The following is a 25,617-nucleotide window of genomic DNA, read 5'->3' as shown; positions in this document are numbered from 1 at the left end:
AACCTCTAGTATATACTGGGGTAAAAACAACACCAGAGAGAAAAATCTGTATCCCTAATGGCACCGTATTCACTATTTAGTGCCCTTCTTTACACCAGATCCCACGGGACCTTTTGGGAATAGGGTGCCATTTGAGCCACAGAGAGGGAGCAGAGACTTTTCAGTCCCACAATGCACACAAAGTAGCTGTAATATATTCTGGACGTCATGCTGCGAAAATTTGCTACGGACCACAAGTTTCCTGGTGGGTAAAGAAAGAACAGTGTGTTCGCTACTTTGCTTTTAAAACGCTCCCGGGCACCGTTTTCTACAGGAACCTTTTTCCCAACCATTAATAGTAAATGGTTCTAACTAGAACATTCAGGCAGCTCGTCTAGAGTCGAAGGGAAGCGAGGAATTCACACAGGGCTCACTTCCTTGTCTTTAGGGGGGCTGGGATACATTGGGACAGCCAAGTTAAGGGGCTGCACGAGCTAGCTAAGGGACCATGTTAATTAGGGCGTGCAACGTTTTCAAACATTTTGCAATGGAAGATGGAACATTTGCATTTCTTATTCAGTAGTCCCTCCCTGTTTTGTTCCATTTTCTTCATGAACACGACCCATCTCTACCTATTCCCCTCAAGTGGCAAATTGGCGAATGCCGTGCTTAGACTGTTCCAATGTGTTATCTTTCCACACTTGTTATTTTTTTACAGTTTAATTGTGCTTTAGTGAGCTTGTTCGGCTACACTGAGTAAGTAAGTAAGGGTGTGAGGCAGACTAGTATCGATGGACTCGAAGTACTCGTTTTGGAGCATTAATGGCCACCGATGCCTCAGCTAGCACTGTGATGCAGTGCCTTAGACCACTGCGCCACTAGAGATTCTGGGTTTGAAATGCAGGCTCTGTCGCAGCCGTCTGCAACCAGGAGAGCCCATGGGGTGGAGCACAATTGGCCCAGCGTCGTCCGGGTTAGGGGAGTGTTTGGCTGACAGGGATTTCTTGACAACTCCTGTGGCGGGCCGGGCGCAGTGCATGCTGACACGGTCGCCAGGTGTACAGTGTTTCCTCCGACACATTGGTGTGGCTGGGGGTTAAGTGGCCATTGTGTCAAGAAGCAGTGTGGCTTGGTTGGGTTGTGTTTTGGAGGATGCATGGCTCTCAGCCTTCGCCTCTCCCGAGTCCGTACGGGAGTTGCAGCAATGAGGCAAGACTGTAACTACCAATTGGATACCATGAAATTGGGGGTAAAAAAATAAATACATCTAAATAGTCACAGATGCACAGTCATCCTGTAACAAATAAATGCTCTGTGTCTCAAATGGCACCACATTCCCTGCATAGGACTCTAAGCGCACTACTTATAACCAGGGCTCTGGTCAATAGTAGTGCACTGTATAGGGAATAGGGTGCCATTTGGGATGCACTTTTGTTCACATTATACACTGAACAAAAATATAAACACGGCATGTAAAGTGTTGGTCCCATGTTTCATGAAATGAAAGATCCCAGAAATGTTCTATCCTCACAAAAAGCTGATTTCTCTCAAATTTAATAAGATAATCCATCCACCTGACAGGTGTGGCATATCAAGAAGCTGATTAAACAGAATGATCATTACACAGGTCCACCTTGTGTTGGGTACAATAAAAGGACACTCTAAAATGTGCAGTTTTATAACACACAATGCCACAGATTGAGGGAGCATGCAATTGGCATGCTGACTGCAGGAATATCCACCAGAGTTGTTGCCAGAGAATTGTATGTTCATTTCTCTACCATAAGCCACCTCCAATGTTGTTTTAGAGAATTTGACAATACGTTCAACTGGCCCCACGTGTTGTGGCATTGTGTGGGAGAGCGGTTTGCTGATGTCAACGGTGTGAGCAGTGGGAGTGGGAGTGCCGAATGGTGGGGTTATGGTATGGGCAGACATAAGCTACGGACAACGAACACAATTGCATTTTATTGATGGAAATTGGAATGCACAGAGATAACGTGACGAGATCCCGTGACCCATTGTTGTGCCATTCATCCGCCGCCATCACCTCATGTTTTAGCATGATAATGCACGGCCCATGCATTCCTGGAAGCTGAAAATGTTCCAGTTCATCCATGGCCTGCATACTCACCAGACATGTCACCCATTAAGCATGTTTGGGATGCTCTGGATCGACGTGTACGACTATTTCAGTTCCTGCCAATATCCAGCAACTTCGCACAGCCATTGAAGAGGAGTGGGAGATCATTTCACAGGCCACAATCAACAGCCTGGTCAATGCAAAGGAGATGTGTCGCGCTGCATGAGGCAAATGGTGGTCACACCAGATACTGACTGGTTTTCTGATCAATACCCCCTACTTTTTCTTTTTCTTTTTTAAAGCTATCTCTAATCAACAGATGCATATTTTTATTACCAGTCATGTGAAATCCATAGATTAGAGCCTAATGAACCTATTTCAATAAACTGATTTCTTTATATGCCCTGTAATTGTTCCATGTTGCGTATTAGATTTTTGTTCAGTGTACTTCAAAGTACTGTAAATAATCACTTGAGTTTAAAATGGCATCTTTTAAAGACCAAATTCAATTGTATTTGTTGCGTGCACCAAATACAACTTTTGTAGACTTTACTGTAAAAAGCTTACTTACCACAAGCCCTTTCCCAACAAAAAATAACAATAATGAGGATATATATACAAGGAGTCCTGCATCGTAGGTATTGCATCGTAGGCTACATCTTTGAAAAATAATTTTTCATTGAATAGTGTTTCTTGTTCTCTTGGCCTTTGGCAGAGCTTTTGAAATAAATACTAAAACCAGCTTTTAATTTCCGGGGACTCAGGATGTGGCTGCGTTATTGATGTCATGTTAATCAGGCCTTTCGATTTAAACAGATTGTTTTAGTTTTGTAGGCTAAGCTACCCATTTAATTATTTAAATGTATGATTCAAGCCTTAGCAGTCATTCTGATCTCATTCCTAATGATCCGTTTTTTAAATTTATTGGGTTCTGAATTTGCGATGCACCCGACTGTCCACGTTTCTGTGCAGTAGCCTTTTAATTTAAACGTTTGAACTGTTTTGGTACATGTACTAGTCTATTTGATTTAATTTATATATGTTTAAGAACTTTGGTTTTTACTAATAAATATGTTAAAATGGAGCAAAATGACATGTTTCTGTCTTCAGTCCTTTGTAAATAGGATAGATGGGCTAAGGTTGAATGTGATAGTCTGCCTTCAACCAGCTTGAGTTTAGATAAATTCATCAAATTGAAAATGAGCTATTATCAGGCTGGTTAATGTGATGCATGTCTGTTGAATTTAGAAAAACCCACATACACACCTGCTACTGCGTTGCGGCCGTGGCCTACTGCATACTTTTTACTAAACGGTACATGCTAAATACTATGCGACAATGAATACATAAACGGAATACTAAGTATGTTGTACGGGTGGGGTTTTGGACACGGCCACGTCTCTCCACCAGAGAATTTGGAAAAAACTGCTGGACCAATTACACACAGGCATGTCTCGGCCAAGAGGATGATGCCATTATCCAAGCAAATTTCAAGAGCTTTTTAAAGCTGTTCAAAAACAAGTTTGAGATGGAATTTCTTACAGTGGATTTCTTTTTTCTTCTCTAATATGCTTTGGCCACAACTACATGTTGGATAAGTCATCAACATTATTTGGTTATGATCACACAGAATGAGCTTTTCAAATAGTTATTTTCATTGAACGGTTACTTTAATTATCTCAGGCGGTTCAGCTTCAACAAACACAGTGGATCATCAAACACACACGCAGTAATGTCCCCTTAAAGCTGTGTTCATGCAGTGCTGCCAGTGAGGCAGACAGTGGGAGCAGCTCCGAGGACATGATTACTGCACCCACCACCACCGGCTAGCATTACCACAAATTCCACCCAACGCGCGCACGCACACACGCACGCACACAACCCTCTTTCTCCCATCACACCAGAAACCCACAAGTTTCTCTCTGCTCCTGGCCAGCCCGGTTCAGGCAGGCAGATGACAATATGGTTCCCTGACTAATAGGCCGCCTCCCTAGCAGATTCCCTCCTGATGTAAATAAACAGTACGGACCATTACCTTGCCAAGGCCGCCAAGGAAAGCAGGCAGTTTCATTCTCTCTCTCCCTCCCTCTTACTCACTCACTCTCTTTCCTGCCACTGACTGGGGAGGATGAATTCCAGCCTAGAATCCAAACTCAATATTGTGAAACAGTGGGTTTCAGGATGGAATTTCTCTCTTTCCAAACCTCTTTCCAAACCTTCCGAACAAAGAGTAATTCTAGCCTGGAATCCAAACTGAACGTAGTGAAACAGAGCGATCAGTTTGTATTGCCTAGAATTCCTCTCTTCTTCCCTTCATCCTTGTCTAGTCAGAGTGGAATTCTAGCTTGGAAACTAAACTGATCAATGGTGCGATATTCAATTTGGATTCAAGGCTAGTGGAAAACTTTCAAGAGGGAGGAAGAAGCCATTTTGTTTTTGCATAATTGTACCTGAAATGAATCAGCTGCTCTGCATGGGTGACTCAGCAGCAATACATATGTTATTAAACCAGGGGCCAAAGCTCTGTCAGAACACACACACACGCACACACACACACACAAAAGCATCACTAAATCCCACCTCTATATTGATGGCTTGTTGCATTTCTAATCAGGTTTGTAGATAAAAACAAGAGCTCTGCCCATGATTCTGGATGCTTCACAAATGGCACCCTATTCCCTATATAGTGCATTACATGAAAACCAGGGCCCATAGGGAGGCATTCTAAGTATTCAATAATAAATACATGGTTAGAGCGGCAATGCAAATATGAATAATGATGTTTTACATACATATTATAATCAATGTCAGTACAGTTCTAATCTGCAACCCCAAATGCTTCCCTATTCCCTACACAGTGCACTACTTTTGACTCCGATGCCCCCATCTCTCTGTGATTCCTTGTTCTCCTGACAATGGCCGTTTAAAGCGTCTGGCAGGGGATCCTGGTAAATGACCATGCCTTGAGTTCTCTTCAACCCCACCTGACGAAGAATTAATCCTAAATGGCATCCTATTCCCTATATAGTTCCCTTACTTTGACCATAACCCTATGGGCCCTAGTCGAATGTAGTGCACTAAATAGGGATTAGGGTTACATTTTGGATACAATCATTGTCCTCCCATCTCTATGGTAGGAAGTAGCACAGCGGGTTCCCAGAAGGTAGAACGTTTGTCAAGTTTCCCTGGACTACGCATAGGCCTGAGCTGCTGGACGCAGTGGGCTTTATGTTTTAAGAAAACCCTCAAGCGAGGAAGAAAGAGAGAGAACAAGATAGAGAGGTTAGAAGACAGAGAGAGTAAAGAGTGAGAGAACGAGAGAGAGAGAAATAAGCAGATGAAGACGAGAAAGAGATGATAGCAAAAGAAGAAGAATAGTGAGAGATGAGGATAAGAGGGAGAGGAGAAAGAGGCCCGGTCCATCCGACTCTTTACTCTGTGGTGAAATGGAGCGAGGTGCCTCTCGGGGTCATTCCATGTCAAGTGCTGCTCTTAGCAGAATATTTAAAGGGAGATTTCACCGCTATTTGGGGTGTTCTTCCAGTCTACTTAATAATTATGAGTCACGAAAGGTGCTTCAGACATAATTATGCACTATAGTTGGGAGAGTTCAAGTAATGTTGTCATTGGTTGGTTGAGCCTGCTGTCTGATCAAATAATGAGTCATGTTTTGTAGCAATTATTGTACAAAGCTAGCAGCGAGTAGATATGGGTGTCTTTGCGAAATAGAGCCATTGGAATAGTCTCAATTATGTTTCTATCTGAGAGGCATATTTCCTTGTTCCCACCCTCTAAGGCAGGCTTTTCAAAAAGGGTGAGGTACTATAATAGTTCGCAGGTTCACCGGAGCTATGTTACTGTGCACTGTCTAAGATTACTAAATAGTTAGCTACAATGGCTGCTTCTGATTCCGCTTTCCAAGAAGAGCAGGATTTAAAAAAATAAAAAATAATGTTCTTTTACATTCAGTTGAAGTCGGAAGTTTACCTACACTTAGGTTGGAGTCATTAAAACTTGTTTTTCAACCACTCCACACATTTCTTGTTAACAAACTATAGTTTTGGCAAGTCTGTTAGGACATCTACTTTGTGCATGAAACAAGTCATTTTTCCAACAATTGTTTACAGACAGATAATTTCATTTATAATTCACTGTATCACAATTACAGTGGGTCAGACGTTTACATACATTAAGTTGACTGTGCCTTTAAACAGCTTGGAAAATTCCAGAAAATTAAGTCATGGCATTTGAAGCTTCTGATAGGCTAATTGACATCATTTGAGTCAATTGGAGGTGTACCTGTGGATGTATTTCAAGGCCAACCTTCACACTCAGTGTCTCTTTGCTTGACATCATGGGAAAATGAAAAGAAATCAGCCAAGACCTCAGAAAACAAATTGTAGACCCCCACAAGTCTGGTTCATCCTTCGGAGAAATTTCTAAATGCCTTAAGGTACCATGTTCATCTGTACAAATAATAGTACGCAAGTATAAACACCATGGGACCACGCAGCCATCATACCGCTCAGGAAGGAGATGCGTTCTGTCTCCTAGAGATGAACGTACTTTAGTGCGAAAAGTGCAAATCAATCCCAGAACAACAGCAAAGGACTTTGTGAAGATGGTGGAGGAAACAGGTACAAAAGTATCTATATCCACAGTAAAACCAGTCCTATGTCGACATAACCTGAAAGGCCGCACAGCAAGGAAGAAGCCGCTGCTCCAGAACCGCCATAAAAAAGCCAGACTACGGTTTTAAACTGCACATGGAGGCGAAGATCGTACTTTTTGGAGAAATGTCCTCTGGTCTGTTGAAACAAAAATAGAACTGTTTGGCCATAATGACCATCGTTATGTTTGGAGGAAAAACGCTTGCAAGCCGAAGAACACCATTCCAACCGTGAAGCACGGGAGTGGCAGCATCATGTTGTGGTGGTGCTTTGCTGCAGGAGGGAGAGGTGCACTTCACAAAATAGATGGCATCATGAGGATGGAAAATTATGTGGATATATTGAAGCAAATTCTCAAGACATTAGTTAACTTCATATGGCGGCAGGGGCAGTATTGAATAGCTTGGATGAAAAGGTGCCCATTGTAAAACGGCCAGCTCCTCAGTCTCAGTTGCTAATATATGCATATCATTATTAGTATTGGATAGAAAACACTCTAAAGTTTCCAAAACTGTCAAAATATTGTCTGTGAGTATAACAGAACTGATATTGCAGGCGAAACCCTGTGGAAAGTCAAAACAGAATGTGGCTTCTATTTTGAAAACTCCATGTTCCCATAGCCTCCCTTTGCTGGATTTAAAGGGATATGAACCAAATTCCTTTTCCTATCGCTTCCTCAAGGTGTCAATAGTCTTCAGACATAGTTCCAGATTTTTATTTTGAAAAATGAGCCAGAACGATAACATCGCGTCAAGTGGTCACATGAGTTTTTCTTGCGCAACAGAATTTGGACAGCCATTGTTTTCCCCTCTCCTACTGTGAAAGACATTTGCGTTTAATATATTATCGATTATATATTTTAAAAACAACCTGAGGATCGATTATAAAAAATGTTTGACATGTTTCTGTGGACATACTGGAAACTATTCTGAATGTTCGTTTACGTTGTCGTGACCGCTCTTCCTGTGGATTTCTGAACATAACATGACAAATAAATGGAGGTATTTTGGATATAAAAATCATCTTTATGGAACAAACGGAACATTTGTTGTGTAACTGGGAGTCTCGTGAGTGAAAACATCCAAAGATCATCAAAGGTAAATTATTAATTTGATTGCTTTTCTGATTTAGCTACCTGATGCTAAGTGTACTTAATGTTTTATCGTGCGATCGATAAACTTACACAAACGCTTGGATTGCTTTAAAGCATAATTTCAAAATCTGACACGACAGGTGGATTAACAAAAGGCTAAGCTGTGTTTTCCTATATTGCACTTGTGATTTCATGAATATAAATATTTATAGTAATATTTATTGTATGTAGCGCTATGCTATTCAGCGGTTGTTGATGACACTTATTCCGATAGGGGGATTGCAGCCATAACAAGTTAAAGCCTGGTCACAAATGGGTCTTCCAAATGGACAATGACCCCAAGCATATTTCCAAAGTTGTAGCAAAATGGCTTAAGGACAACAAAGTCAAGGCATTGGAGTGGCCATCACAAAGCCCTGACCTCAATCATATAGAAAATGTGTGGGCAGAACTGAAAAAGCATGTGTGAGCAAGGAGGCCTACAAACCTGACTCAGTTACACCAGCTCTGTCAGGAGGAATGGGCCAAAATTCCCCTAACTTATTGTGGGAAGCTTGTGGAAGGCTACGCGAAACGTTTGACCCAAGTTAAACAATTTAAAGGCAATGCTACCAAATACTAATTGAGTGTATGCAAACTTTTGACCCACTGGGAATGTGATGAAAGAAATAAAAGCTGAAATAAATCACTTTCTACTATTATTCTGACATTTCACATTCTTAAAATAAAGTGGTGATCCTAACTGACCTAAGACAGGGAATTTTTACTGGGATTAAATATCAGGAATTGTGAACAACTGAGTTTAAATGTATTTGGCTAAGGTGAATGTAAACGTCCGACTTCAACTGTAGGAACATACAGTCCTATTTATTTGATCCGGAATACACATAGAGACGGTGAGAAAAATATTTGTGAGACCTGCAAGCAGTGGCGGTAGCTTTAACCAGCTGGACCAGGACTCAGGAGGATAGACAAACCATGATTTGCTGTCGGTAGCTAGCTAGCTATATAACTCTCGTTGTACACGTGTTATTCAGTACAGTACAGTTTGGTGATCGATTCGGCCAATATCAAAGCTTGCCAGTACCACTACAAGCCAAGCTAGCCAAATGTATGACACATACAGTGGTTCCTCCTTTAAAAGTTGCGAGCTTACACCGCAGGACTTGGAGGCACCCAGTGTCATGGCTTCATTGCTCCAGACCACCACACGGTGGAGTTAGAGAACTCATTATGCATTTGGGTCCAAAGGTTTTATATGACCAATCATATCGAGTGGTTCCACTGACGAATTTGACGCGAGCCACTTGTCTCTGGTGACTTTCTTCAGAAAAGATGGCTGACAAAACATTATGGTGGAAGCAAACGTAAGTAATAATAATGTCATAACGAGTCAATCCCCCCAAAAAATTGAATTCAGAGGAATACGTTAGTCAATGACAAACGATTGTGCATATTTTTTTTAATCATAAAGTACATTTACGAAAATTGATATTTAGCAAGTTTTTTCTCTCTCAGTTGTCGTGTCTTTGGCCCAGGCCAACGTCATGACACAATCATATCCAATACCAGGTGTATCAAACTCCATTCTTTGAATGATGCTGTGTCTGCATGTATGTATTACAATTATACACTTGAACAGTGTTTACGACCCCTGCTCCTGGGACATCAATGATTACACATTGTAACCGTACAATAGACTAGAAACATAAGTAAAGGCTGATTAATTCAGCAAAGTTTGTTTGTCACCAGAGCAGTTTAGATTATATTACTATTTGCCTGTGAATAACCAGACCTTTGTATAAAACTTGCTATGCTGAATTCTTGATGCATAACCAAAGGTGATGCCATATCCTGTCAGCAGGCCCACAAGCGAACCACCCAGGCGGAGAATGACGCGTGGAAGAGAGAGATGGGAGTAACAATCCAGGCTATTTGCTCTGAGATCGGCATAATAATGTAATGAAACAAGCAGGGAGCAGGTTTCGAACCCTCAACAGTAGCCTAAAAACAAATGCAGGTGGCTTATATCTTCGAAATGCTTTAAATGCTTTATTATTCGAATGTAAAAGCATATAATGTACAGTAATGTATTTCTTCATCAATAAAATAATGCTAAAAATACTCTTTCAAAATGCAGATGTTGATTTAGTTATGGATCCATAACAAATGGTAATAAATATCACCGATTTACAGTAATACTGGAACAAAGTTGTCTTATGAAGGCAAACAATTTAGAATAATCCAATCCTCTTATGCTCTAGCCTACTCACGACCGTCACATTGTACAGCGCCATATGTTCCATTCCATCCTAACAGAAACCCTGAGAGTTTCGTTTTTCTCAGAATAGAAACACCATAATATTAATCCAATTTATTAAGCCACATTAATTAAAATCAATCCGATGTACTATGTTATTACAAAAACGGGTTTAAATTCTCTGGTAATGCCAATATAAAATAATTTCAAATGCTTCTCAAAGATGCCCTCTGGTGGTCAAAAAAATGGCTGACAATTAAATACCATGCAGCAGCCCGCAAGGAACCACTGTACAGTATGATATGTTAATAACATATTAATGGACATATATAGTGAAATAGAACAGCAGTGAAATTTCCCTTTAAGACTCTTACCCCCCCCCCCCTCTCTCTCTCACACACACATAACCGGGCACAAACACACACCTCCCCCTCAATCTCCCATCCATCTGCAGAACAGTCAGACTGACAGACTGCTCTTAACATGCTCTTTAATAGGGTTTGATGTGGAGCATTGCAAAAAGGGTTGCTACTTGAGAGACCTGTTCTACTGTAGTACCGCAAAGCTTCAATCTCTCTCACACACACACACACACACACACACACACACACACACGCTTCAATCTCCCTGACACGCCTGACTGCGTCTGTCAGCCACAGGTTAACGGTTCGGCAAGGTGTGAATGCAAAATAATTGTCCTCTTGAAAAATAAGGCATAAAAGGTACAACAGTTATTTGTCGTAGGTAATATTAGCCTTTTTAGAATTAGATTACATCTAAAAATACAGTGGCTTGCCAAAGAAATACAAGATCAAATAGTCTTTCTATTCGATAATAAAAGCAAACTCTTAAAATGTTTGAATATTTTAAGACCCATTTACGGTATGTTGTGCCTGGATGACGTGTGTTTCGCATTTCTCCTCACCGAAATACTCTTAAAACAAATCCCTGTTTAAATTTGGAGAAAATCAGGCCCCTCTCTTTAAGCAGTATCACATTGCAGAATGAGAATTCATCCAAAATGGCACCCTAGTCCCTATATAGTACACTACTTTTGAACAGAGCCTGATAGACTCCCATAAAGACCTAGCCAAAGTAGTACACCACTGTATATAAGACATAGGGTGCCATTTCACACGCACACTCCTCTAGCATGAGAGGAGGGCAGCAGAAGGCTGTGAATATTCAGCAAACACCAGTCAAAGAATCGTTTAAAGGCGGAATTAAAAATGGCAAGCCACCTGCTCAGTTTCAGCGTGTTGATTCAGTCCGAGGGTAGGCTGCCAGTGATTTGCTATATGACAGATATTCACTGCCTGACTCCCACCCAGCCCTGATTGCAGAGTGAACGGTGGCTACGGTTCAACAACACACTATAGCCGGGAGCTCTGTGTGTTTTTTCAAATATGACACACACACACACACACACACACACACACACACACACACACACACACACACACACACACACACACACACACACACACACACACACACACACACACACACACACACACACACGACTCATGCCAGGCTCAGAAACACACTGCACTACAGAGGATACTGGTGAGAGGACGGCTAATAATATGGAGTGAATGAAATGGTGTCAAACACAAGGAAACCATGTGTTTAATACTATTCCATTTATTTTATTCCAGCCTGTCATCCTCTGTTATAAAGTGCCACCAGACACTACTGTTGCACTAACATCCTCATAATTTGAATGTCATCAAACAGATTGTGATAGCACAGCTTTCCCTGAGTAAAACACACAGTAGTTATGACAACAGCACCAGGAAGAAGACCACGGAGTCCTAATGAATCAACAAGTCTTTGTGCATGAGGCTACATGAGGCTAATTCTCATAGCTTATTCAAGACGGATGGAAATGAAAAGGCAGGCCTCCCGAGTGGCGCAGTGGTCTAAGGCACTGCATCGCAATGCTAGCTGTGCCACTAGAGATTCTGGGTTGGAGTCCAGGCTCTGTCGCAGCCGGCCGCGACCGGGAGACCCATGGGGCAGTGCACAATTGGCCCAGTGTCGCCCGGGTTAGGGGAGGGTTTGGCCAGCAGGGATGTCCTTGTCCCATTGCACACTAGCGACTCCTGTGGCGGGCCGGGCGCAGTGCACGCTAACCAGGTTGCCAGGTGTACAGTGTTTCCTCTGACACATTGATGCGGCTGGCTTCCGGGTCAAGTGGGCATTGTGTCAAGAAGCAGTGCAGCTTGTTTGAGTTGTGTTTCAGAGGATATACGGCTCTCGACCTTCACCTCTCCCGAGTGGGTACGGGAGTTGCAGTGATCAGACAAGACTGTAACTACCAATTGGACACCACAAAATTGTGGAGAAAAAGGGGTAAAAAAAGAAAAAGAAAATGAAGAGGTAGATAATGTATTACCTGGAGTGCCACTACTAAGATCTAACAAACACACACACACACACACCTCTCTACCCCGTTCTCCCCTTATCTTCCCCAGCCAGGAGGAGCAGCCGCATTGATTGATTCAATATTGAAAATAGTCTGTCAGTGCGTTTTGGAGAGGGTACTCATCTGAAAATGAATGGCTGCAACGCCTCAGCGCCACTAATTAGACTAAAGACACAGACAAAGCCCCTAGCTTCCTGCTCCTCTCTGCTCTCATAGAGCAAGGAAGTCCCATTGGGATGACCAGCACTGCTCCAAGACAGCCCACTGTGCCTTGATCCATTGCTGCCCACAAACAAACACACAAAGTGTGTTCCAAATGGCACCATATTACCTACATAGTGCACTATATAGGAGACAGGGTGCCAAGTCCCTGTTGGCCATACTGTATATATCACACCTCATCCACTTTGCCTGAAGGCATAGGCCCGGTTTAATTTAATCTAGCTCTATTGTAACTCCTTCCCCTAGCTTCTACACCCTGGACAGGTCTGAGCCGGTGTCCCAAACCTCAGCTTGAATCGCCACATCTAGTGCCACTGATTTGATGTATTCAGAACTAGCACGGCTGATTCCAATTATACAGGTTTGATTGGTTGACCAACTGAAGGTGTGCTTAGGAGAGGTTTGGGAAACGATCGCCGATAAGCAATATAGTGAAAAGGGGATCTATCCTGACCACAGACACACATACACAACTGGGGTAAGTGTTACCTGGTCGGCGACGGCGCGGGCCAGTTTGTCCATCCTGGAGCCTGCCTCTGCAATCTTCTTGGCGGCGTTGATGACATCAGAGGAGTTCTTCAGGGGCCCTTTGCCTCTGGTGGTGGAACACAGGGAAACATGACTTAAGTTCGAGTATGTTTAAAGTTCAAAGTTTTTATTAACCAAATGCAGACAGCAAACACTCTCTGAAATACTTGATATTAACAGAATAAAAGGTCAATATTATATTCACAAGATACATTGCCAGAAATAAATAATGCATAAGATAAAAACGCCAGTAGTAATCTTCCTAAAACCAAAAAAAGATGACAATGCTCCAAAAACACCCAAAACGTGGGACGCAACTTGATGCGTTCTTCTCAAATCATGGTGCTCTATCATTAGTAGCAGACAGCTGTCAACATAGGTCTTTCTCAAAGATCATCAGTATTGGTACCAGTCTGTTTCTGCTCGCTTGCCAACTCCTTATGGAATTATCATGACAATAACAGCAATGGTGTTGGCAAGGCTACAACAGATCTGGTAACAGGTGAGATTGGATCTTGCCCTAAGTTTTATCAGATCAAGCGTTACCCGGCGATAGCAGTCACTCTCCTAGTTGATGTTTTAGCGGTGTCGGAACTGCAATGGAGCCGACAAATTGGTGAGCAGCTGCTCTTGCTAAAGTGGATCTGATTGAATAGAGCCCTTAGCCTACAGCTTAACCAAATATGGTATCACTACTCTACTGATATAGATTTGTTTAGATGTAGTTTTCTAGTTGTAGGATGACATGCTGAAAAACCAGATATAAAGCAGTAGTCACTTACAGTTGAAGTTTACATACACTTAGGTTGGAGTCATTAAAACTCGTTTTTCAACCTCTCCACAAACTTCTTGTTCACAAACTATGGTTTTGTTCATGACACAAGTCATTTTTCAAACAATTGTTTACAGACAGATTATTTCATTTATAATACACTGTATCACAATTCCAGTGGGTCAGACGTTTACATACATTAAGTTGACTGTGCCTTTAAACAGCTTGGAACATTACAGAAAATGATGTCATGGCTTTAGAAGCTTCTGATAGGCTAATTGATATAATTTGAGTCAATTTGAGGTGTACCTGTGGATCTATTTCAAGGCCAACCTTCAAACTCAGTGCCTCTTCGCTTGACATCATGGGAAAATCAAAAGAAATCAGCCAAGACCTCAGAAGAAAAATTGTAGACCGCCACAAGTTTGGTTCATCCTTGGGAGAAATTTCCAAGTGCCAGAAAGTACCACGTTCATCTGTACAAACAATAGTACGCTCAGGAAGGAGATGCGTTCTGTCTCCTAGATATGAACGTACTTTGGTGCGAAAAGAGCAAATCAATCCCAGAAAAACAGCAAAGGACTTTGTGAAGATGGTGGAGGAAACAGGTACAAAAGTATCTATATCCAAAGTAAAACCAGTCCTACATCGACATAACCTGAAAGGCCGCACAGCAAGGAAGAAGCCACTGCTCCAAAACCGCCATAAAAAAGCCAGACTACGGTTTGCAACTGCACATGGGGACAAAGATCATACTTTTTGGAGAAATGTCCTCTGGTCTGATGAAACAAAAATAGAACTGTTTGGCCATAATGATCATTGTTATGTTTGGAGGAAAAAGGGGGATGCTTGCAAGCTGAAGAACACTATCCCAACCGTGAAGCACGGGGGTGGCAGCATCATGTTGTGGGGGTGTTTTGCTGCAGAAGGGACTGGTGCACTTCACAAAATAGATGGCATCATGCTGGAGGAAAATTATGTAGATATATTGAAGCAACATCTCAAGACATCAGTCAGGAAGTTAAAGGTTGGTCGCATATGGGTCTTCCAAATGGACAATGACCCCAAGAATACTTCTGAAGTTGTGGGAAAATAGCTTAAGGACAACAAAGTCAAGGTATTGGAGTGGCCGTCACAAAGCCCTGACCTCAATCCTATATATAATTTGAGGGCAGAACTGAAAAATGTGTGCGAGCAAGGAGGCCTACAAACCTGACTCAGTTACACCAGCTCTGACAGGAGGAAGGCTACCCGAAACGTTTGACACAAGTTAAACAATTTAAAGGCAATGCTACCAGATACTAATTGTAAACTTCTGACCCACTGGGAATGTGATGAAAGAAAATAAAAGCTGAAATAAATCATTCTCTCTACTATTATTCTGACATTTGACATTCTTAAAATAAAGTGCTGATCCTAACTGACCTAAGACAGGGAATTTTTACTAGGATTAAATGTCGGGAATTGTGAAAAACTGAGTTTAAATGTATTTGGCTAAGGTGTATGTAAACTTCCGACTTCAACTGTGTATTGGCTGACATCACGGTAATTGGGCATTTGTGAATCCATGCATGATGTGTCATTGGCTGCATCTCAAACCCAATTCCTCATATAATGCACTCCGTTTGAGAAGGGCCCATGGAGATCTGGTCAAAAGTATCCCACTATATAGGGAATAGGGTGCCATTTGGCTATCAAAGTTGCATGGCAACATTATATTCGCCAATTCCACAAATTTCACCACAAGGGTCACATGACTAAAGTCAGTGCAATCATCACCACCACATCACATCCATAAGAGTTAACCATTATGACATGGCATGGATGCATCCCAAATAGTGGTTTGGTCAAACGTAGTGCGCTATATGGGGAATAGAGTGCCATTTGGGAAGCAAATCTTTCCCTTTTTGAGCTCTGCAGAGCTCGCATATTCTGTCCACTGAATCATAGTGCCATACCTTGGAATAGGAACACTGGGTTCAGCACAGGGCTATGACATGATATACAGATGGTGGGGGCTCGGAGACAAGCTGTTGCCTTCCAAAGAACATCCACACTGTAAACAGTACACAGGATCACAATCATCCTGGTTTGGCTACATTCTATTCTGTCTAACTCAATGGGAATAAAATACTGTTGGATCTCTGTTAATCTACAGAAAAACAATGTGTAATGGCAGGTAGCTGCTGCTGGTCTACACAGCCTAATCCCAGCCCACACCTGTTATCCTGACCAATAGCAGGACCTGGATTTCGATTTGTTCCAGCCTAGCCACTAAAGCACTTGATTCATCCAATCAAAGGCTCGTTATTTGTTGAATCATGTGGGTTTGATTTGATTTAGTGTTGGGCTGTGACAAAAAGCCCCGAACAGCCTGTAGCGAAGTGAGTTGCCTGTGTGTGGTTGCTGATCCTGCCCATACTGATACTAGTCACACTCATAACGTGTAATACTTCAATTCAAATGAATGCACAAAGGACAAATTAGCATGGCTAGGAACTGGGAACAACAGAACATGGCAAACCATTAACACAACAAAGGAGATTTGCGAAGGTGAGGAACATATAAAATACTAAACTGAGCAAAAATATAAACAACATGAAAGTTGTTGGTTCCATTTTCCATGAGCTGAAAATAAAGACCCCGGAAATGTTCTGTACGCACAAAAAGCGTATTTCTGTAAAATGTTTTTGTTTGTTTACATCCCTGTCAGTGAGCATTTCTCATTTGCCAAGATAATCCATCCAACTGACACAGGTGTGACATATCAAGAAGCTGATTAAACAGCATGATCATTACACTGGTGCACCTTGTTTTGGGGACAATAAAAGGCCACACTAAATGTTCAGTTTTGTAACACAACACATTGGCACAGATGTCTCAAGTTTTGAGGGTGCGTGCAACTGGCATGCTGATTGCAGGAATGCCCACCAGAGCTGTTGCCAGAGATTGATTGTTCATTTCTCTACAATAAGCCAACTCCAATGTAGTTTTAGAGAAATGTAATTTTAGAGAATTTGTACAGTATATCCAACTGGCCTCACAACTGCAGACAATGTGTATGGCGTCGTGTGAGTGACCGGTTTGATGATGTCAACTTTGTAAACAGAGTTCCCCATGGTCGTGGTGGGATTATGGTAAGGGAAGGTATAAACTACGGACAACGAATGCAATTTTATCGATGGCCATTTGAATGCACAGAGATACCACGATGACATCTTGAGGCCCATTGTCGTGTCATTCATCCGCCGCCATCACCTCATGTTCCAGCACGGCCCCATGCACGGCCCCATGTCGCAAGGATCTGCACACAACTCCTGAATGCTGAAAATGTCCCAGTTCTTCCATGGCCTGCATACTTAACAGACATTTCACACTTCGCATCGCCATTGAAGAGAACAACATTCCACGACAGCCTGATCGACTATGCGAAGGAGGCGTGTCACGCTGCATGAGGTGAATGGTGGTCTCACCAGATAGGGACTGGTTTCCCGATCCACGCCCCCCTACCTTTTTTTTTATATAAGGTATCTGTGACCAACAGATGCACACAGTATCTGTATTACCAGTCATGTGAAATCCATAGATTAAGGCCTAACGAATGTATTTCAATGGACAGTTTTCCTTATATGAACTGTAACTCAGTAAAATCTTAGAAATTGTTGCATGTTGCATTTATATTTTGTTTTAGGATAATGTACATATAACGACAGTCTGGTTTGGCAATTTATCAGTTCAACTCGAATCTCAAATTGGCCGTCTGATACAAAGCGCCAATGAAGGTCATGGGTGTGAGGCAACATCCCTCCCTGCAGACTATTTCTGAACAGACTGTTTATCAGACAAGTGCAGAAAATAATTTCAGATCCCTCCCATGTACTTCACTCCGGTATCAGCTCCTCCCCTCAGGCAGACGCTATAGGGCCCCTACAGGTACAGATATAAGCACACCTTCATTCCCATGTACATCAAATACCTAAACGGCAATATGCAAAGCTGAGCTGTGTTAGTATGCCACTGACAGAATAATGGAGTATGCAAAGTATTATGTATGTGGCTATATGAGAAGTGTATGATGATAAGGGCAACGTGCAATGTATGTATTATGTTAAGTGTGTAATGTACAGTGTGTATTTTGTATACAGCAGTACTGTGTTTTTAGGACAATTTTCCCCGTCGGACATTAAAGTTCATCCTATCCTATCCTACATAATAAACCAATTCTATTGAGCAAAACCAAACATTACTTTACTGTTGCCAGGCTGCCATCTTGATTGACCCCAGGGGTGTATTCATTTTGCCGAATCTGTTGCAAAATGCTTTGTCTTTTGCAAAACCTTTCAGCAACAGAAACTGTTTACTCCAAACGGAAAATGTTTTTCAACGAAAACTAGAGTTTCTATTAAATTCATGTAGGTCCCTCCCGGGTTTTGTTCTGTTTGCTTCCGTTTGGTACTTCAATGGTAAACGTTTCCATTGCAAGACTTAATGAATGATTTATGGGCACACTCAAATATAGCTGACATGGTATTGTTATGCATCATTTGCTAATGGCCACTGGTCCACCCATAACAAACCTGTTGACTTGAATGGTGACACCCATTCTACTAATTCTACATTATTATTATTATTACTATTACATTGACATTCATAAGGAATACCAGTCACTAAAACTAGGTTCTCTTTAGCCACATTGTTACTGTACCTGGTGAAGTCCGTCATCTCCATCATGATCATGCACATCTGCTTAGCAAGGACGATGATGTCGTTGCCATTGTCGTCCCACTTGGCCACTTCGGCGTCCAGCTTGCACTTCTCCTGTCGGAAGCTCTCCACCTGCTCGGCGATCTTCGCCTTCTCCTCCTGAGGCAGCTGGGCCATGATGGCCTGAGAGGGGTAGGAGGAGGAAGATGAAGGAGGAGGTAGAGGAAGGTGAGTAGGGGAGTCAAAAAGAGAGGATGAGTAGTGAAACAATATAAGGAGAAGAGGAAGTGGGTGAAAGGGGGAAGAATAGATTGAGGAGCAAGAGAAGGAGTGGAGCGAGAGAGAGAGAGAAGGAATAATCAAACAATTTAACACGGGCAGTGAAAAGGCTAACTTTGACACAACAAACACTGAAGATTAAGCATCAATTGATCTTAAAATATTTAGCGGGCTGCCACTTTGAGGATATATTCCTTAGTATACTCAACGAGAATAGATATAAGCGTTTGACTTTGCCCTTCTGAAAACTTCCTAAGTTATAACCTTGGCGATTAATCAACCAGTGCTCCCAAAACCCATTGACATCTTATACTCGTGAAGAGAAAAATCCATTCCTCTGCTCATTTTGCTATGAGAATACATTTTGCACTCTTGCCATAGCCATTCGAGGCAAGTCTGAGATGGAATACATTTCTAAGCAAGGTCACAAAGCACAGTAGAGGGTCCGATATTATTTGTGAGATAAATGTCTAATTACTTTACTTCTTATACCAGTCAATGAATAATGTATTTGTTCAACGTTCTGAGGTGAGTGCAGGGGAGAAAAGTCAGTCGGACTCTATTAGGTTTGTAATATTGATCCAAAACAGAGAAGGAAAGGAAAGATGAAGTATCCATTGCATGGTTGATATTGTTCTTAACCTCGCCCTTCCTATACTGCAAAAAGTGAAAATCTAAGCAAGCCTAAATATCTATATATTGAGTAATAATTCACTTAAAATGTGTTTTTGTTCTTACCAAGCTAAATTATCTAAAATTATTGGCAGATAATTGTGCTTATTTTAACCTAAAATAGGCAGATCGTTCAGTTAAAATAAGCAAAACTAAGGCTTAATACAAGTAATTTATCTTATTCCTGTAACGATTTTCGTTGGTGGAAGGAGAGGGGGACCAAAATGCAGCGTGGTACGTATCCATAACACCTTTTAATCAGGAATGAATACAGAATACAAAACGAACAAGAGAATAAATGAAAATCGAAACAGTCCCGTATGGTGCAAACACTGAAACGGAAAATAATCACCCACAACTCAAAATTGGAGAACAGGCTACTTAAGTATGGCTCTATAATCAGAGACAACGATAGACAGCTGTCTCTGATTGAGAACCATACCAGGCCAAACACATAGAAACAGAAAACCTAGACCTACAAACATAGAATACCCACCCACATCACACCCTTACCAAACTAAAAATAGAAACATACAAAGCAATCTACAGTGACAATTTCAAGATAATTTGATATTTTACCTTTAAGACAAAATATCTTGAAAAAATCTTGAAATAAGATAAATGACATATATTAATGCTTAGTTTTGCTTATTTTAACCACACAATATGCCACTGACGTTGTATAATTTAGCTTGGTAAGAAAAAAGTTAAACATTTAGGTGAATTATCACTCAATATAAGATATTTAGGTTTGCTAATATTTCAATTTTTATAGTGTACAGTAAACTCTATGCTTAATGATTTCCTACTCCGTCCTTTCCTCGATTTCTCAGCTCCCTCTCAAAGCTCATTGGAGGAGGTAGGGACCCCGGAAGCAAGGTTTTCCATGCACAGCCTATAAACTCTCGCCATAACACGTAGACTGTCTTTATAAGCATCAGTGGTCTCATTAAGAAATAACTTCCCCCCCACTCTGCCTCTTTTTCTCTCCTCTCCCCTCTCTCCTCCGTCCATTTTGTCTGTCTACATCCAATCCCACATTTCTTTCACAGCAAAGCTGGTGTGTGGGGGTGACCGGCAGGATAAGCTCAGCGTGAAAGTGTATCACCTTTCACCCATGGAGGTGTGAGAAAGAGAATAACAACCACCAATGACTCGGCTTCCTCTCATAAAGTACCTCAGAACGGAAGGAAAGAGAGCGTGAGAGAGGCAAAACTGTTTTAGGTGCCATCAGACACTGCTCTCTTAATCACACAGCACCAGATGTCACCCTACTGATCACTCCCTCTCTACAGTCTCGGAGCCAGATATTATACTGGAGCCTTGCTGGTTTCAGTTTCAGAGCAAGCTGGACCAGGGCTCTTTCTCAATGAGTGTTTTCTTGATGCCTTGTGTCCTCTCTCTCCTCACAAGGTTCTTAAACCGCATCGGTGGAGAAGATCCAAGGATCTTCACCTCAGACCCTCTCCTCCAATGGGATTAGAGGAGGCAAGGAGAGAGGACATGAGGCAAGGAATCAAGGAGAAAATAATTGGGCAAGTGCCCATGTTTACATGCCTCAGGCTGGCGTTTGAGTAGTGGTTTAAAGCAGTGGTTCTCAAACCTCTCCTCGGGGACCTGCAGCCATTCTATGTATGTATTTATTTTGATTTGTATTTAACCTTTATTTAACTAGGCAATTCAGTTAAGAACAAATTCTTATTTACAATGACGGACTACCAAAAGGCAAAAGGCCTCCTGCGGGGAAAGGGGGGCTGGGATTCAAAACAACAACAAAAAAATATATAAATATAGGACAAAACACACATCACGACAAGAGAGACAAAACCACATAAAGAGAGACCTAAGACAACAACATAGTAAGGCAGCAACACACGACAACACAGCATGGTAGCAACACAACATGACAACAATGTGGTAGCAACACAAAACATGGTACAAACATTATTGGGCACCGACAACAGCACAAAGGGCAAGAAGGTAGAGACGGCAATACATCACACAAAGCAGCCACAACTGTCAGTAAGAGTGTCCATGATTGAGTCTTTGAATGAAGAGATTGAAATCAAACTGTCCAGTTTGAGTGTTTGTTGCAGCTCGTTCCAGTCGCTAGCTGCAGCGAATTGAAAAGAGAAGCGACCCAGGGATGTGTGTGCTTTGGGGACCTTTAACAGAATGTGACTGTCAGAACGGGTGTTGTATGAGGAGGATGAGGGCTGCAGTTGGTATCTCAGATAGGGGGGAGTGAGGCCAAAGAGGGTTTTATAAATCAGCATCAACCAGTGGGTCTTGCGACGGGTCTACAGAGATGACCAGTTTACAGAGGAGCATAGAGTGGAGTGGTGTCCTATAAGGAGCATTGGTGGGAAATCTGATTTAATAAAACAATATTTAAAATAATTATTTAACCTTTATTTAACTAGGCAAGTCAGTTATCATCATCTGCACATCTATCACTCCAGTGTTCATTTGCTGAATTGTAATTACTTCGCTACTATGGCCTATGTATTGCCTTACCACCTTTATCAATTGTTATTGACTGTACTTTTGTTTATCCCATGTGGAACTCTGTGTTGTTGTTGTTTTTTGCACTGCTTTGCTTTATCTTGACCAGGTCGCAGTTGTAAATGAGAACTTGTTCTCAACTGGCCTACCTGGTTAAATAAAGGCTTCTCGTCCAGTGTTGCCTACTTAGCGAGCATTCAGAACCCTCCAGCGACACATTTTCAAAAATCAACTAGCGATAAATCTAGCGGCTTCCTCTGGTGTTATTGGAGACTGTTGGAGACTTTGACGTGAAAGCACGTATCGTTCTTACTCTTCTCCATGAGCAGCGGGGGCTGCCGGGGGGCCCCATCCCAAAGCACTCACAGTCGGCCCAGTCCTCACGCAGCAGTCCCTCCCAGCTGCAGTCAGAGCAGGAGATGTTCACCCCTCCGCGTCCAGACTGCAAATGAATCGAGCATGCAAGAAGCCGCCGCTGGCTGATCCCGCCCTGGCTTACATTCAGGGCGGGATGTAAATGTAAAATATTCTTTGTCTAAAATAAATCACTGCACAAAAATGAATCACTGCATTTGACTCACACAGCCTGTCACTTACTCACCTTGTCCACTGTGTGTGTGCCTCTCTGTGACATAAGCTAAACATCTAGCTGGCTAGATCATCATGTCTCAGTCTAAACTATTCACTCAAAAATACAGAAAGGAGTGGGAATCACACCCTGAATTCAAAGGCTGGTTGAAGCCGTTTATTGGAGATGATAAGCAGGCATACTGCCTGTATTGCAAGGCTGATTTCTACACCAAACTTAGTGATGTAAAAAAAACACACGACAACTCAAAAACATACTCAAAAGGCAAAGCCTTATAACAGTTACACCCAAAACAAGCTGCCAATTATGGTTAAAAAATGTACTCTGCAAAAAAGGCTGAGGCCACCATGGCATTAGTTATCGCTGAACACTGTTCCATGCTGGCATGTGATCACATTGGAGAAGCATATAGAGCTGCTTTCTCAGACTCCACTGCTGATACCCACTTCAAAATGCACAGGACAAAGTGCACAGAAATGAATAATGGTGTTCTAGCACCATACTTTCTGAAAAGGTTGGTTGCAGATGTGGGTGACCAGCGTTTCAGCCTCCTCCTCGATGAGTCCACGGATGTAAGTGTTTCTAAGTACCTGGGGGTTGTGATAAGGCACTTTAGTGACACCAAACTGACTGTATCAAATTGTATCAATATTTCTGGGGCTTGTTGAGTTGGAGGGAGGAGATGCCAAATCTACAGCCCCGTGCTGTTGTGGCTTTCCTGGAGTAAGAGAAACTCCTGGGGATAGAGACTGACAATGCCTCTGTTATGACAGGGATTAATAATGGGGTACATAAAGGGCTGAAGGAGGAGTATGGCATCAAATATCTGGTCTGCAGCTTGCTGTAAGTCATGCTTCCAATGACACCATGCCCCGTAGTGTGGAGTACTTGGTACGAGAGACTTATAACTGGTTTTCAGTGTCTCCAAAGCGCAGAGAGGCCTACAAGGCCATATATGAGACCATCAACTGTGGGGAGAAACCTTTACAGATAACCAAGGTGTGTGCCACACGTTGGCTCTCCATTGAACCCACGGTTTCACGCATTTTGGACCAGTGGGAGGAGCTTAGGCTGCATTTCGCAGTCACCAAGTCCAGTGAACACTACTACATGGCTGAGGTTTTATACTCCATGTACAGTGATCCTCAAAACATATTGGATCTGACTTTTTTGAAGTCAGTGCTGGGTGAGGTACAGTTGGCCATCAAGGCATTTGAGGGAGAGCAAGTAGATCCTCTTAAGCTACTTGACAGCTTGGTTAGCTTGATCAAGTCTGTGAGCAGCAGGGTGTTGAATCCACTGGAAAATGTTGATGTAATCAAAGGGCCAATAGATGGATACATCAGTCCCAAACCGTACCTTGGTTACCTTTTTGAGTCAAAGGCAGCTGAGCTCCACCTTGCGCCTGAGGATGAAAACAATGTCCGAAAGCGGTGTGTCGCCTTCACCATCTCCCTCACTAATGAGTTGAGGGTGAGACTGCCGGACAACATCGAAGCATTGCAGTACATGTCAGTTTTCAATGTGGAGGAAACTCTAAAGCACAATTGGAGCCCTGGAGAAATAGAAAAAATAGCCAAGCTCCTTGGCTACTCCCCTGCAGAGATAGACTAGATTGTCCAGCAATGGTGTGCCTTCTATCTTAGTAAATGGAATGAGACAAAAAAACACACTGGGCTTCTGGAGTGAGATTTGGAAGTTCAGGGATTCAGCTGATATCAACCCGTTTCAAGAACTTGCCATGGCTGCTGTGTCTGTGTTGTCCTTGCCACACCCGAATGCTGAATTCGAGAGAGTATTCAGCCAGATGAGTGTGGCAAAAAGCAAACTTAGAAATCGGATGTCCTTGCAGACCCTTAACTTAACTCCATCCTGTACATTCAATATGGACTGAAGCTGTCTGGAGAGGTTTGCTATGAGCACCAGCTGCCTGATAATGTTTTGCAGCTTTTTGGCACATCAGCTGCTACTCAGTATTGTCAGCTCCCTCAGTTGCTGAACCTGCCATAGAGAGCCTTGACCAAAATGATGATGACCCACTCTTTCTGTGAGCCAGCACAGCCTGTGTGTGTGTGTGTGTGGAGGGGGGTCTGGAAAAAACAAACAATTAACCTGAATTAGAGGCAGACTAGTTACCGTCATTCTCACATTGCCATTGACAGTTTTTTCTATTGTCTCTTTTAGGTCCATTTAGATTGTTAATGTAGATTGTAAACAAACAAAAAATGTAAAAAAATGTATGGTTAAAAATGTTCATGTTTTACTGTGTTGTTGTAGGCTCCTAAGTGGACCATAAGGTTAAAAACCAAACCAAATTAAGAAAACTAAACAAAAAACAAAACATTTTACAAAATATTTTAATAAAAAACTAAGTAACTCCGCCAGAGTGTCTCTTTTGGGTCACTTTTAGGGGTCCCAAGCTCGGATAAAGGAGGAGGGTTGGAGTTGTGTCATGAAAAAAACAAGAATCGACAGAAAGTAAATTTGTTCTAAACATATTTATGGTTTTTTTTTACAAAATTTGTCTCTCCCACGACATTATTCCTCTCTCCTACAGCATCCATCACAATGACATGCACATGGCGAATTATGCAAATTAGGTAATGACGTAGCAATTTCCAGCGACTTTTATGACAGCCAATACCTGCACATACACTGCTGCCATTTGTGGACCCAACTACAACCAGAGTGATGGCTAGATGTGGGACCTTTCTGTTGCATTTCAAAGATGGTGTATTTCCTTCTACCAGATCTATTGTGTTATATTCTCCTACATTCAATTCACATTTCCACAGACTTCAAAGTGTTTCCTTTCAAATGGTAGCTATGTCCT

At 42.1% G+C, this 25,617-nt stretch overlaps 1 protein-coding gene across 3 annotated transcripts in view; it reads right to left on the bottom strand.

Annotated features, from left to right (window-relative positions):
* The window catches only part of LOC135507809 (catenin alpha-2), a 679,445-nt gene that overhangs the window by 7,001 nt on the left and 646,827 nt on the right, over positions 1-25,617 (bottom strand). For all 3 annotated transcript variants that reach the window (XM_064927473.1, XM_064927474.1, XM_064927475.1), the window contains exons 15-16: positions 18,741-18,922; positions 13,225-13,330 (exon numbers count right to left, since the gene is read on the bottom strand). In XM_064927473.1, the coding sequence (XP_064783545.1) occupies positions 13,225-13,330; positions 18,741-18,922 (288 nt within the window). The remainder of the gene's footprint in view (positions 1-13,224; positions 13,331-18,740; positions 18,923-25,617) is intronic.

Source organism: Oncorhynchus masou, chromosome 21 (genome assembly GCF_036934945.1).
Source record: "Oncorhynchus masou masou isolate Uvic2021 chromosome 21, UVic_Omas_1.1, whole genome shotgun sequence".
Classification (NCBI taxonomy): Eukaryota; Metazoa; Chordata; class Actinopteri; order Salmoniformes; family Salmonidae; genus Oncorhynchus; species Oncorhynchus masou.
The sequence above is the reverse complement of the archived record's forward strand: the minus strand, read 5'-3'. Positions and strand labels throughout refer to the sequence as shown.